The sequence below is a fragment of the Falco rusticolus genome, chromosome 1, assembly GCF_015220075.1.
Source record: "Falco rusticolus isolate bFalRus1 chromosome 1, bFalRus1.pri, whole genome shotgun sequence".
Lineage (NCBI taxonomy): Eukaryota > Metazoa > Chordata > Aves > Falconiformes > Falconidae > Falco > Falco rusticolus.
In genome coordinates this window covers 30,879,295-30,894,261 of record NC_051187.1, presented here as the reverse complement: position 1 = coordinate 30,894,261, position 14,967 = coordinate 30,879,295, and the positions used below count along the sequence as shown (strand labels likewise).

The window sequence follows — 14,967 nt, the reverse complement described above, 5'->3', positions numbered from 1 at the left end:
ATATTTTGTGAGGATGGGGTTAATTTCTAATACATGATATATATATAGACAGATGATATGCCTACATATATGCATTCACTGATGTTAAGCATTTCACAAGCATGAGGCCCTTTCAGGAAAATATTTTAATTCAAGGATTCCATGAGTAAATCACATTCCATAGGATTAAGGAAAGGTTGGGCATAAGCAGCAAAAAAATACATCCTGAAATTCAGCTGAATGTAGCTAATAAATTGGACTCACAGATTTTAGAAGCAGCAGTAAACATGTATTGAAACACTCAAAGCACCCCAGGAACAGTCTGTACATACACAAGAACTGTAAACACTGAGAGGCAAATTCAGCTGTACCTTTTCCCATAGGGCTTTAATTATTATCTGATATGAAGAGTCTGTTAGCAGTACACCCAATTCCAGAATTGGCGCTACTTGCCTGAAAAATTCCCAAGACCAATTTAGTATGTATTTAGTTACTTCTGTCAAGTATGTTCTTTGGAGGTATAAGTTTTGCTTCTCTGAAAGCACCAGACATTGTACTATAGAGGTAACGTATGTCCATAGTAGGAGTATGAGTTCTTTATTCCAGGGGAAAAAAAAGCTTACGTATTTGTTGCTGAATTCTTCGTTAACTGAGTTTCTAACATGATTGCACAAGACATTGCCGAGTTCTATTTAAACTGGTTTTTATTAAGTATTGTGTTGTGCTTAGGATGTTACTGATGTATGAACAACCACTTAAAGCCATGTGCAAGTTGCACCAAAAGTATCCTTAAGGTGGCTTAAAATCTAGGCTCTTCCAAAGTGAACGTGAAACACTCATGTTCTTCAAGAAGGGTGAGACACCACACACTGACCAGATGTCCATTTGAAGTTGCCAGTCATCTCTTTGCCTAATTCAGGTTCCATTCATGAAGTTCAAATTTCACCCTTTACAACAATTCTTTCATCTAATAACGAAACTAACTACTCAGTACTGGGGATAGAGGTTTATTACAACATACGACGATGGGCTTTTCCTCTTTTGCAAATGATTAGGTTTTTTTCAAGCACTCCCATGCTTAAATGAGACATGTCTATATGTAGGAACTTTTATATGTGTTAATGCTAGCCTATGTATTTTAACACACAAGCATAAGAATAAAAACGATTTATTAAAATAGTTATGAGGTCATATAGCTCACTTCACTGTAAGGATTAGTTACCTTACAGATAAGACATTAAGGATGTTTGTGCAGGGGTGGATTTTTTTTCTTTTTTCTTTTTTAACACAAGCAAGGTATTTTGCTCCCATTTTTGAGCATCTGTTTTTCACTCATCCACGCGGTCTTGAAAGTATTCATCCACAAGAGCAGATCTGTCTTCTTCGCATTCCTGCCAAAAAGAAAATGAAAAAGGTAAAAGCTGACTCATTCCTAGTGGCTGTTGCAGACTGTTTTGTGACATTTTGCAATGTTTTGCTTTAGAAACCACAACAGGAACAATGTCTAATATGGTTCCATAGAACACGTAGCAAAACTTTCTGAAAAGCAATTTGTTTCTGGAGCTATTGAAACTGTATAGCTCAAAATCTAGATCCAGGTATTTTGCATACCTGAAGAGTACAAAACAATTAAAAAAATGCAATAGAAGCACTGGACTTATTCCTGAGGATTTATGAGCTGCATAATAAAACTAGACAGGGCTTGGAACAGATTTTAACACAGCGTTCTTCTACCATGTATCTTACATGATAGAATTTATTCCTAATCTGTATCTCGTATGCAACACATGGATTCAACACAGGAATTTTCAAGGGAGTTTGAACAGTCATGGAGGAACAAATCTTAGTAACCTTAATGGTCCTTTGTTACCTTTGAAAGTTTAAAATTCCATTATTTTTAAAAACGAAAGCATTACTTTTAAAACACAACCATTTGATCAGTCTGCATATGCAAGATGATATTAAAGAATTTCACTTTTGTAATTGTAAAAGAAGACAATGTAAGCATTGTCACTGAAAGACTAAACGTGGCTTATTTTCAACCATACTAAGACAATAATTTATTAGCAAGGCAAAGGATATATTTATCTTACAACTTACATTATGGATCATTATTAACTTTTTAATCTTATCAGAAATACCTTACCTTTGGTTCTTTAAATTCAAGATCTTCTCCATACTGAATGGTAAAGTCTATGTGCTGCAGAACTATGTTTATACTTTCCTCATCAGAGCGATCAAAAGGTAGAAATCGAACCATACCGTAGTCATCAATCTAGAGAAAGGATTCCAAGGATGTTAGTAGGAGAATGCAGCAAGTTAATTCTCAATCACAGCACTCTAAGCCACTTCCTTAAACCACACTTGCCGGACTGCTAAAATACCATGTAAAGCCACACTGCAAACCAATAGCAATTCCCCACTCAGAACACCTGGCTGTCAGTCCTAAGTTCTACACAGCAGAAAAAGCCATTTTCCAAAATTGCTAATAGGATTCACAAAAAATGCACTGGCTATAATCCAAGTAGTATTAAGAATCTTATGCTAATCTGACAAAAAATCAAAAACTGAGTTTAAGTAGGCAAGAAGTAAAATGCTCAAGTGCCTAAGAATCTTTTAAATCCTGGCTTTGTTAGTAAGTCTGGTAGGTAAATACATAGTTTTGGGGTGAGGGGGGAGAATTATTATACTACGTAAAGTATGTAACAGCAATGAAGTCAAACCCCATACAGTGTGGTTTATAAATACAGGACTGAATGTAAAGGTACCAGTCAAAAAGCAATATACCTACCAATCCACATATAGATTTAGTCAGTTTTTTAAACATTTTGCTTTTCAACATATTTGTAGAATCTTCAATCATAGAATACATATCTGGATCTAAGTACCTGAGAGAAACAAAGTCATCACTAGCATCAAAAGAATCCTTGGTCACAGAGCAAATGAGTCATTGTGCTTTTATATAGCTATGAAAACCACCTATTGTTCTTTGATCTGAATGAACTAACTTCCTATCACAAATGTTTAAAAATAGGTTTTGTAAGTATTTGAATAACTCAGACTATGATTGCCAGTAGGAACAACTGAAGTGGTTTGTATTTTCTTTTAGCTAATGTACTTGTATACTCAAGGAAGCTTGAGGAAGGCCACAGGGAAAAACTTTAATTTGGTAATTTTAGCATAAATGCAAAAGGAACATGCAAGTAACTCAGTATGTTCAGTACCAAAAAAACTCACAGTATCACCTCTGGTTTAGGTTTTGAAGCACAGTATCCTGGAACGTCATTCAGAATGACATAAGTTATTCAAGGTAATTATTTACAGAAAAATCCAGAGATAAGTAAAAACACAGAGCCAGCCTTTTGACTCTGGCTAAATTGTAAGCATTCTATCAAGACATTTAAAGACTATGTTCAATGTAAAACAAATGCATCTCTTCCTGTTCCAAAAGAGTATGTTTCAATTGTGGGAAACGTGAGCCTGAATTTTGAGTGAATTTTGCCTCAATATATTACACTACAGAGTAAGTAATTTTAACTTACTTTTCTATTTCCTTCTTGGCTTTCTTGCTCAGCAAATCCATTTTGGTCATGATGTTAATCTGTGGAATCTCTAAAGAGATCATTGCACTGAGTGCAGCCAAAATTCCAGAGATAAACTTAAGGAGAATGAAAAATTATGTAGTTAAGTACAGAAAAACAAAACACCAACATTCAGACTATATGAAACATAGACACAAAGATGTGTTCGTATGAGGAGTGCAGCTCTCTGTTGGAAAAGGGAGGTGCCAAATATCCCTCTGTCATCTACTTCCAGAGCTCAAATCTGGAAATCTGAAAGGCGCATTAAGATAACCCAAAGCCCTTCTGGGGATTCTTGCTTGGGGAAAGTGGCTCTCTCCAGATCCGAGAAAGCTCTCACAGAATCACAGAGGAATGTAGGTTGGAAGGGACTTTTAGAAGTTATCTGGTTCATACAGCTGCTCAAACCAGAGCCAGTTTGAAAGTTAGATCAGGTTGCTCAGGGGTTTTGCCCAGTCAAGTTTTGAGTAACTCCATGAATGCACCTAACAAAGTCTTTCTGTGCCCCTGTTCTGGCCTGACCACTCTTGCAGTGCAGCTTTTCTTCACATCCAGCTGGAGTTTTCTTTGCCGCAACCTACATCTGAGGCAGCTGAAGACAGCAATCAGACCTCCCCTGGCTTAGCATGCTTTCCTTCAGGCTAAACAAACCCAGCTCCCTAAATTCCTCAGATTTATTTTTCTTTATCAGTATGAACTTTTACGACAGATTTCAAATGCATACCTTAAAAGATTCCACCATAAACTGAGAATCCACAAGAAAAACTCCACAGACGCGGAATTCCCACTGCTGAAGCTGATCCACCAGCTGTTTCATCACTGGCAGATGCGTATAGAGTTCGATCTGACCTAGGGCACACGTAGGGTATCAGTCTGCAGAAATGTGAAGCTCACAGGAACAGTTCACAGTTAACCATTACACAGATATGGGCACTGCACTTAATATAAATAAAAAACGATAAAGAAAGCATTCTCTTTCTTTTTAGACAGCTCTGTCTTTGGGTGAACTTACGCTGGTGAAATGCAAAAGAAAGAAAAGGGTTTTTCTTTCCCCCCCTTGACCTCCAGTTAGCGTTCGTTAGTGGTTGCCACCAGCGTTCCCACACCATAGGGTGCGATCAAACACCAGTGCGGTCACCCAGGTTGTCACCAAGATTGGGAATCAAACCTCTGAACACCACTGCAGCATTAAGAAGCAGGCACTCCTTCACTGCAGTGCTGGGTGCTCGGTGGCATCTCCACACACCAAGCCCACCTGTGTAGATTTCACCGTTACATTTATACATGAAATTACAAGGTTGTACACTCCCAGTTACGATGACTGGTTACTAATTTGTGTATCATTATAATATCTGCTGTGTTGTCCTCTTCTGTTACTACACTTGCGCAGGGGAAGGGTCTTCACCTGGGCAAGGGTCTTCTTGACCTGTGGGCATGACTTTTAATATTATAAAAGTAAGTTTTGTTGCCAAGTTGGTTGGTTAGCTATCGGCCTTGCCAAACTGTCCAATAGCTCATCCTATATACAACAGAACCTAAGTGCTCTTGCTATGGTCTGTAAAGTAAGGTTATTATGGTCTACAGAGTAAGGACTTCAAGTAACACAGTCTTGGATAACAAACAGCACAGCAACTCATATGTCATTGGTTAGTTAAGTGCTAACATAATGCTGACATGGAGGTCAGCTCCTTAAAATCAAAATGCTCCTATAGCTAACTGTTTCACAAACACAAAATATAGAAAGATTCAGCAAAACTTTAAGATAATCTGCAACAAGGTGAGCCTGGGACCAAGTTCACTCCCGACACACCTGAAAGTGACCCTGACAGCTGTTATAATGCAAAAAAAACCAACGTGAATGATTATGACCAACAAAAAAGCACTGGGAATTTTATGTGGCACATGAAAAACGATACCAAAACGTCGGCATTTGTTTACCTGGGCAATCAAACAATATATAGTCATCCTCCACGTGCCCAAGGCTTTCCTCGAGCCAGTTAAAGTTATTGGCAAAGTATTCCATGCAAAACACCAAGCCACCATTGGGGCCAAACCTTAAGGATTCATCTTCCATGACGTCGTCCACTTCTATTAACTCGCGGATGTCTGGAAGGACAGAGAAGGGAGGCGCTGGGGGGGGCGTTCCCTCCGGGGGGGCCGTTCCCTTAGGGGGGGGTCCCGTTCCTCAGGGGGTGCCGTTCCCTCGGGGGGGGCGGCGGCCCTCACCTCACCTGCCATGACGGGGTAGTTGAAGAGCTCGGCCGCCGGGTCCAGGTTGACCACCTGTACGGCGCGGCCCAGCGCCTCGCAGTGCTGCACCATGGTGGCGCAGTACGTGCTCTGCAAAGCACACACACACAGACGCCGTCAGGAAACGCTGTCGCTACCGCGGCCGACCTCTCCTCCCCGCCGCCCGCTCCCCCCTCACCTTCCCGCTGCCCGCCGGGCCCATCACCAGCTGCGCGTACCGCGGCATGGCGGCGCGCTGGGCCGGCGGCCTCCCAGCAACGCCAAAGCGGAGGCAAAATGGTCGCTCCGGCGGCCCGTAGCTGCTTGGTCACATGGCCCGGGTGGCCTATGGTGCACCTCCCCCCCTAGTACGGAGCGCCGGCGGGCTCAAACCGCGCCCCGTCAGGCCGCGTGGGCTCTCGCGAGACGGCGGCGGCGCTGGCCAGGGCGCACGTGCCGCGCGGTGTGTGGAGCCGCCGCCGGAGGAGGAGGAGGAGCTGCCGCGCCGCCGCGGCCTGAGGGGCCTCCCGGGTAACGCCATGCCGCTGCCGCCCCTGGGCTCCCCCCCCCCTCTTTCTGCGTGAGCGGCGCTCCGCCGCTGCCCCGTCCCAGCGGCGGCCGGCCTTGCCCCGGTGTCCTGCCGGCCGGCCTCCCCCCCGCAGCTGCCGGTATTCATCTCCCGGCACCGGCCCGCTCCCTCTCCTCCGGTACCGCGGCTCCGCCTGCCCTCGCATTCACCCCCCTTCACCGCTCGTACCTCAGCATCCTTCCCGCTCCGGTGTTCTGCTCCCCCTCGCTTTCCCTCAGCGCTGACCCCCCTTTTCTTTCCCTTTCGCCTCAGCGCTGACCCCCCTTTTCTTTCCCTTTCGCCTCAGCGCTGACCCCCCTTTTCTTTCCCTTTCCCCTCAGCGCTGACCCCCCTTTTCTTTCCCCCTCAGCCCTGCCCTTCCCCCCCCATGTCTCTGCTCCCCAGCATGTCTGGCCCCCCAGCACCCTTCCCCCCGACTTCTACAACCCCCTACTGCCCAGCACCCTCCCCACTCCCTGATTCGGGATCTCCATGAGTACTCCAGCATCCTTCCCCTCACTGTGACTGTCTGCGCATTTCCCTGTGGCCCCTGCCCCAAACCCCCCACCCTTGGTACCCTGGTGTGTTCCCTCAGCAGTCTTCACTGCCCAGGCACAGCTTGTGCAGCACCCTGGCTCTGAGTCTTCCACGCACGTATCCTGCTTGCTCCCATGATCCTGGGAGAATTCTTGTGCATTGCAAAACCCTTCCCTCTTGACTCCTGTTTTTTAAGCCTCTTGCCTAAATGTGTGTGTGTAAACCATTATTAAGTATATTAGTGGGTTGAGTTTGTTTTGTTGGGTTTTTTTGCCAGTGTCCTAGGATCAGCTTGTAACTCAGCTGACACTGATTGAAATGACCCTTTTTCTTTGCTAATACACTGGCAGTGCCTCCCCCTGCTCCCCCAGTGCACCTACTGTCTGTATGCCACTGGTTTAACATGATACTTGACGTTTCGCTTAATCCAGTATGTTCTGAATTCCATGTGGTGTTGTCACAGATTGTTCTTCGTTTTACTCTGCATTTTGTGTCACTTTGGGTTTTTTCCCCTTATGTTAGAATTCCATACTGCTTCCTATCTTTTGGAGCCATTTCCCCATATTATTTCATTTATTTCTTGACTCCTATTTTTTCCTCCCTCATCTACTCTATACTATTGTGCCTGTTTTCTCTGGGATTTGTCACTGTCTGCGATTCTTGTTGAGCTGGGAAAGATGTGAATGGCTTTAACCCAGAAATGAGGTCCTGATTCTTTCATTCTGTGACCTCCAGGCTTGTGACATGGCCACAGATGTAGCTGAGCCTGTGGTCCCTGACTGCAGAGGAGACGTAAGGAGCGGTGCCAGGTCAGATGCTGACTATCCTCTTCGGGTTCTCTACTGCGGAGGCAAGTGCTGAAGGGGCAGTTATCCACGATTCTTACAATGTGCTGTTTGTGAGGGCAGCCTAGCAGAAAGCGTGAGAGAATCAGAGACTTGGTCAGCTTTTATTGAGAAGCTAGACCACAGTCAGCTTGACCTTTCTGAAATAGCTTGTGTTATGTATTTTATCTAAAGCAATTGTGGAGAAATGTAGGGTACGTAGGGTCTTCCCTCTGAGAGGTGGAGGTACTAACAGCTTTCCATGTGTAAAAGAAGTGGGAGTGGTGCTCAGATTGCAAAATGTCAAGCAGAGATCTCTTCCTGCAGAAAGCCAGTAAAGCCTTCAGCACAGAAAAGGCCTCTAAGCATTAGTATAACAATAAGAAATAAAGTTAGAAGTCATGAAAAGTAATTGTTGCGCTGTGTTTAGAATTATTGTTTACTCATTACATATGTTATGTGGATGAAGCTTAAAAGGGAAGTAAATAATCATGACATATTTTTTTAGATAAATACGTTATTTTGCTTTCGGCTTGAATACAGAGGATTAGGAAGGAATCCCTGTTGTGTGTGAAAGTCTGCACAATTGGTTTGGATTTGTTCTCAGTCCCCTCTTCTGGTCTTTGACAGCTCTTGGGAAACAGAAAGCTAAGCAAATTATATGGTAATTTATTAGGTATATCTTTCGCCTTAGGTAGAACTGGTGTTTTTTTCTGTAACTTTTTCCAAAGCTGTAGGCATCTCCTTCCTTCGTTGACTGGCTGCTCTTGCTGTGATGGTTTTATCCTAATGCAGACCACGTGAGCAAATGACTAATGAGACAAAAGTTAAAATATAAAGTTGTATCAATAAAGTAAGCTTTTTAAGTCAATGTGTGGTTATAACCAGAAGTTATGATGCAAGAAGTCATCCCTAACTGTAAAACGTAATTTTGAATTTAACTCTTAAGTCTGTAAGTGGAGAAGTTCTTTTTGTAATCTGTTTTTTTCCCCTCCCTTCTTTCTCCAGTCTGTTCATTGCCAACAGAGGTGAGTTAATTTTTTTTGTTGTTAGAGTTTCTTCTTTCTGTCCTGTGATTCCTAATTGTGATGATGCTTTCTGATCTTTTCTGGCTTTTCTTAATTGTGGTAGTTCTGTGCTTCAGCCACTGTCATCTTTAGGATTACACGAGGTTTCTTATGTGCTCTGGTATAGTATTTGTATTCAGTTGTCTTAAGGAGAAATGGCTGAGCTGAATAGCAAATGTATTTTGGTGTATTTGTGATGTAGTTTGTACTGTGCTAACAATGTTCATACGACCTTTCTTCTCTAGTACTGCGAGTACATGCCTGATGTGACCAAATGCAGACAATGGTTAGAAAAGAATTTTCCAGATGAGTTTGCAAAACTTACAGTAGGTAAGAATCTTTTCTGTTTTCTAGCTGATACGTGCCCTTAGACATACTCAGAAATCTTTGAGCTTCTCCAATTCTCATCTCTTCCTTTTTCCTGCTGTATCAAGTGTGAAAGTTAATAATTTTCTTAGGTGTCTTCCATGCTTTTGGATGCTGTGAATGTTTGTGGATGTTTGATAATGTCAGAAAACACTGAATAAACAAAGTGTAGTTTCAGTAATAATGTTTGAGCTTTAAGGTTCCTGTTGTAACCAGTTATCCACATACTTGTTTCTCATCTAATTAGTTCACTGGATTTTATGTCTGTCCAATCTACTGTGGGTGGTTGGAGGAAAGGTCATTAAGAATAGGAAACTTGTTGATTTGCATTTGAATATTTGCACTTCAATTTCAATAAAATTGAAATTTGCATTTCAATATTAACACTGTAATTAATTTCTGTCTCTCTGGAAATTATGTAAATAGGCTGTATTGAAATTGTAACTGTATCTTTGAGTTAACGCTTTTCTGAAATCTAGTTTGCCTAAGTGCTATAATGAAGGTGTAACACTTGTCAGTCAAGGGGCTGCTGCACTTAAGCGAAGAGTTTAGGATTTAGCAAAATATCACTGTACCTTAACTTCCTGTTCTGTAAGGCTGTGGTGGTCTGACCACTCATTTTGTTCTCTTTCTTCTCCCCATTCCTTTCTGATGTATTTAAGAAAATTCACCTAAACAGGAGGCTGGGGTTGGAGAAGGCCAAGGAACTGCAGAAGAAGAGGAGAAGAAGAAGCAAAAGAGAGGCAAGGTCTAAATAGTTGATTGTGGTACTGATTTATACACAGTTTGGGGCATCCCTTTCTCACCTGCTGGTCTGGACTGTGGCACAAATTTCTTGCATTTTGTTTGTTAGCTACACTTTGACTCTGCACGGAAGATGTCAAATATCTTTCTTCCAGTGGTAGCAGAGTTAGTGTGGTGATGTATGCTGGTGGAAGGATTGGGTAGTAGGAACAGCAAGTGAAAGATGACCCTGCGTCATGTGTCTGATTGCTTCTGTCATTGCTATTGCACTTATTCAGGGAGTAATTCTCAACCTAAAATCAGCTGGCTTGCCTCCCAGAATACTTGTTTCTGCCCTGTTTAACAGCGGTTTATAGGTTGCTTGCAGGGTAAACCAGGACTTCTTTCCTCTATTAATGCTTTGTGACACTGCTTTTGCTTTTTTTTTTCCTTCTACCCCTCCTCTGTATTCATGGAACAGGATTTGGTTTTATGCTTTTAACACTTATCACCTATGTCTTCATTAACAGCTACGTCTCTTCCCGACAATATTAACGAAAAACATTTTTAAAAAACACCTATGGAAGATAGAAAATACATGAAACAAATACACTTGTATTTTCTGTCATTGGAGTTCTTTCTGTTTAATTAATTAACATACTTTCCACTATAAATTAGAATACTGGGGTTGTTAATATGCATTTGCCTGTTAATGCATATTAATATAAATAAATATTAAGTCATAAATTATTATTTTTATAATGTACATAATAATACATAAAAGGAGTGTCAGTTGTTTCTGTAGTGTGTCAGAAATTATGGCTAATAGCCAAATAAGATTTGGATTTTAAGTCATGTATAGCTGCAGATGTTTTATTTTTGTGTCTTGGTAACCAGTTATGTTTACCTTGTCAGTAGGTTACATGTAGTGACAACAGTAATTTATGTTCTGTAGCTTGGATGCTTTTCCCAGAGACTTCAGGACATTTTCTTTCAACATGAATTTATCGTGTGGTGTGGTGCAGTTAGTTTTTAGTTTGATTCTAAATAGTGTATAAAATATTTAGGGATTTTCTCCTAGAATCTAAAATTTTATGAAAACGTATGGTATGGTGTTACGTATGATGATAGGAGATTGTTAAAGAGGGAGAGGAAAAACAAACATTTACAAAGACTCTGCAGAAATTTACTGAGGAAATTTTAAGACAGTTTACTGTCTTAAATTATCAGATAGCGATTTATAGTAATGTAGAATTGAAAGTGCCGCATGTTAGGAAAAGGAGTTTAGTTTCCTAAAAGGGGTGGTTAGTTTGCTTGTCAGAAATTCTTTAGGTTTTCATGCTGAGAAGGCTCAAGAACATGAGACTTTAGTTACCCTGGAGTAACTTGATGAGTGTATGCAAAGTTAGCTGAGATCTTAATCTGACTTGCAGAATCCTAATGAGTGGAATATATCTTTTGCAAACTTTACTGGGGCTAATAAATGCCTGATATGGGAAATGTTGCCTCAGGTTGGCCTAGAAACAGACAGTAAGAAAGAAGATGTTAAATCATGTGGAAGTTTGGCAATCAACTACTGTAGCTGGCTTCTGTTTCAGAGGTGTGGTGTTTTGTGCTGGCTCGTATAAAGATACATGGTTTGGACTGGGTTGTGCACAGTATCTAGAACTTAATCTGCTGTTTAACCCAGTGGCCCAAGTAGACGTCTCCTCGTGTCCTCGGTAAATGGTCATAGGTTGCTTTGCCTCAGTCACAAACCCTAAGGATCTTAATCTTATGAAAAACATGAAAGTAACAATTTTTTCCTAGGATTGCAACTACAGCACAATTCCTGGAAGAAGGGTGAAGTGTAGTGCAGTGATCAGTAAAGTGTGGGGAAAAACCCTTTTCTGATAATGGTAGCAGGGTTCTGCTGTGCAAGCTGCACTTGAACACACATTGACACGCATATATTGTTATTGCTTGTAATATTGAAGTATGACTACGTGAGACCTTTTAATAATAAAAAAACTGAAGTGGCAGTTCTTGTTTATAGGGATGAAATCTGATGTTACATGCTTTTTTCTTTGATGAAGTGTGAGATCATTTAACTAATTATGTAACCTTATGCTCTGTTTTACAGGTGGAAGAGGTCAGATAAAACAGAAAAAGAAGACTGTACCACAGAAAGTTACGATAGCTAAAATTCCTAGAGCGAAGAAAAAATATGTCACGAGAGTATGTGGCCTTGCAACGTTTGGTGAGTTGACTTTTGTTACGTGGGTTTTGTTGGGTTTAGATGTGCTTGTCTTTAACCTCATGAGATTTCTTCTGATTGTATTATATTGAGTGATCTGCTTCCATCTGTGCAAGGTGAGAGTCCCAAGGTGCTTTTAGCAGTTCCAAAGCATGCCAAAGGTACACTCACTTCCCTCTGTGATAATTAAAGTCCTTATTTCCATGGTGTTTTCAAACAAACAGGGTTACAGGTATTATTATTTTGAAACAGGGCTTCCCACAGCAGTCCACTTGTTAGACATTGGAGCAGTCTTACTGTCTTTAATTATAAAAACGTTTATTTTCAGCAAACCAATAACATATTTACTGACAATTAATTTTACATCTTCTCAAGGCTGATGAAGTAAGGCTTTAACTGCCTTTCTAGTAACGCAGTTGAATTATTGCCAAAGTAATTATATACCAATATAATTGGTATGTATAATATAACCAATACATAATTATACCAAATTAGTACACTAATAATGCTGTCCTACATAGCTTCGGGTCAGCGGCAAATAGCCGCTTGGTGTATATAACAATATCTTACTTCACACGTTGATCATGAATTCTGTTAAAGAGGCAAGTTTTAACCTTGGTTGTATTAACAAGATATTTACACGTTTCCTGCATGAGAGTATCGTTGGTTTTCTTGTGGGATCAGTAATATGCACTAGCTTGATCTGAACTGGGTACGTATCTTCGTGCTGGAAGTCAATCTTAATTGTTCAGACGTGTTTCTGAAAAGAATGAAACACTTCTATGGAAAAACTTGTTCAATAACTATGGAAGTGATGCAGAACTGGAGGTGCTTTTCAAACAGCTCTGTATGCGCTTTTCTGGTGAGTGCATGTAGCACACACCTGCATAAGCAGGATGTGCAGAGGACATTCGGCAATTTTTACCTTGAGAAGTTTGCTAGGTTTGTAGAGTCAGTTGTTTTGTATGTAAACAGGCTTCTGCTTTCAACAGAAACTGTAGCAACTGTAAACTGCCACTAGTTTTTCAACCATTAAAACAAGATTTTGGTTTTAAACTTGAGAAAATACTTTTATGACAGTGACTGTACTTAAAACTGTCCATTTTCCTGTAAACAGAAATTGATCTTAAGGAAGCACAAAGGTTTTTTGCTCAGAAGTTTTCCTGTGGTGCCTCAGTAACAGGAGAAGACGAAATCATCATTCAGGGGGATTTTACAGATGACATTATCGATGTAATCCAGGAGAAGTGGCCAGAGGTAATAAACCCTTTCTTCTGTCAGAGCTCTGGTTTTCCACAATAACCTGTGACTTTCCAATGGTTTTGAAAAAGCATTTCACCTTTGGCAGCACAGATTGTTGCACAGATATAAAAGACTAGTTGTTGCATTCCCGCCTACGAATGACTAAGTTAAGGGGTGATCAAACTTGAAGTCAAATGTTGGTTCCATTGTCCCAAGAAACAGTAACTCCTAAACATGTAGTGCTGCTATTGTGGGTACTACAGCGAGGAAGGCATGTCGGGATATGTCCAGCTGTCAAATCTCTCTGGTTTCTTTGTGACACTTATCTTAACAGTGAATGCCTATATATTCTTATATTGCCACCCTATTTTTCAGAATCTCTTAAAATATTGAAAATTAATTAAAAATTACAACAAACAAAACACGCTTGTGCTTCAGAAGAAAATGTTAGCTAATGTTGGGTTGAACTGAAATGTTGATGGCTGAGAGGTTTGGTTGCGCTGCTGTAATTGCAAGCGCTTGCTGTGACTCTCCCTTGTGGCGGTGTTTCCTGAGGTGAGTTCTTTCCGAGAGAGCTCTGGGGGCCTGTCTTTACTGAGAGCCCATGGGCTCAGCTGTGTCCCATGTCCTGTGTCACTCACGTAGGATTTACAGCAGGGAATCTAGGATGGTGCTGCATGCTTCTCCCGCACTGACATGTACAGTGGTGAATGCTGAGTGAGACATGTCAGGAGAAAATATACTTAATATGCTGTGTTTTGGCTTTTTTTTTTCCCTAGGTGGATGATGATAGCATTGAAGATCTTGGCGAAGTCAAGAAGTGATCATGAAAGACTAACTTTATTTAATCATATGGTTATAAATGATGTAGCCCAAGTGAGGCTTCTAAATCCATTTGCTCTGCAGTGAAACTGTAGAGAGCCCGTATCCTTGGCATTTTCACTGTTCTGTATAGGCTGCTTGTTTGGGTTTTTTTGTTGTGATATTTGCCAAAGTTAAACTGGGGTTCTATCATGCTTACGCATGAAGTAGATTTAAATAAAATTGCTGTTCCTCACTGAATACAGTTTCTGTTTTCTTGACAGCTAGTTCCCTCTAGCAATTTTACAGGAAAATCATAATTGAAATCATTAAAAGCTTATTTTTCATCTGCTCACCTTTCAGATGAACTGAAGTTAATAAGGCATATAGCTAATGTACAGAAACTTGTACGTCTGATTTCCTGGTGTAAAATTTGAGAAATCAGAGTGGGATAAACATTCTAAAGGTTTGTTAACAATTAAAAGCAAAATGAATCCTGAAGGGGTCAGGCAGCTGGACTAGGTGATGGTTATAGGTTCCTGCCAGCTGAACTGCTTTATTCTATGAAGTGGAAACACTGAGGAACATGTGACCATGTCTGAAACATGTAGCCTATTTTCATAATAAACACTCTCCTTTAACAGCCCTGCTCTTCTAGGCGAGGCTGTTCTCATGGCTTCATGCCTTCAGCACGCTGCCAGCCCAGGAATGGCGGTAACGAACCGGATGGCTGGTTTCCAAAGCCTGGGAAGGCAGCAGGCAGGTGCTGGGCGCTCTGGGATTTGAGGCTTTTCATTTCTCTGCTCCCTTAATA

General features: G+C 41.1%; 2 protein-coding genes across 5 annotated transcripts; one reads left to right on the top strand and one right to left on the bottom strand.

Moving 5' to 3' along the window:
* Positions 1-970: 970 nt before the first annotated feature.
* Positions 971-6,121, bottom strand: GPN3 (GPN-loop GTPase 3). 2 transcript variants are annotated; one of them, XM_037375425.1, is made up of 8 exons: positions 5,989-6,121; positions 5,792-5,900; positions 5,499-5,666; positions 4,285-4,409; positions 3,522-3,637; positions 2,771-2,867; positions 2,126-2,254; positions 971-1,370 (listed from the first exon to the last, which is right to left on the bottom strand). In XM_037375425.1, exons 1-8 carry the CDS (start codon positions 6,034-6,036, stop codon positions 1,308-1,310), a joined length of 855 nt encoding a protein of 284 aa, XP_037231322.1. In that variant the 5' UTR covers positions 6,037-6,121; the 3' UTR covers positions 971-1,307. The 2 variants fall into 2 exon arrangements, with proteins under 2 accessions (XP_037231322.1, XP_037231323.1); XM_037375426.1 differs by having other exon boundaries at positions 6,029-6,118.
* An 85-nt stretch (positions 6,122-6,206) lies between these two features.
* Positions 6,207-14,414, top strand: DENR (density regulated re-initiation and release factor). Of its 3 annotated transcripts, none has more exons than XM_037375427.1 (8): positions 6,207-6,320; positions 7,630-7,744; positions 8,727-8,746; positions 9,031-9,115; positions 9,814-9,894; positions 11,997-12,113; positions 13,228-13,367; positions 14,132-14,414. In XM_037375427.1, the coding sequence occupies exons 2-8, from the start codon at positions 7,639-7,641 to the stop codon at positions 14,174-14,176; spliced, it is 594 nt and encodes a 197-aa protein (XP_037231324.1). In that variant the 5' UTR covers positions 6,207-6,320; positions 7,630-7,638; the 3' UTR covers positions 14,177-14,414. The 3 variants fall into 3 exon arrangements, with proteins under 3 accessions (XP_037231324.1, XP_037231326.1, XP_037231325.1); XM_037375429.1 differs by lacking the exon at positions 6,207-6,320 and adding an exon at positions 6,355-6,457; XM_037375428.1 differs by lacking the exon at positions 6,207-6,320 and adding an exon at positions 6,380-6,496.
* The last annotated feature ends 553 nt before the right edge of the window (positions 14,415-14,967 follow it).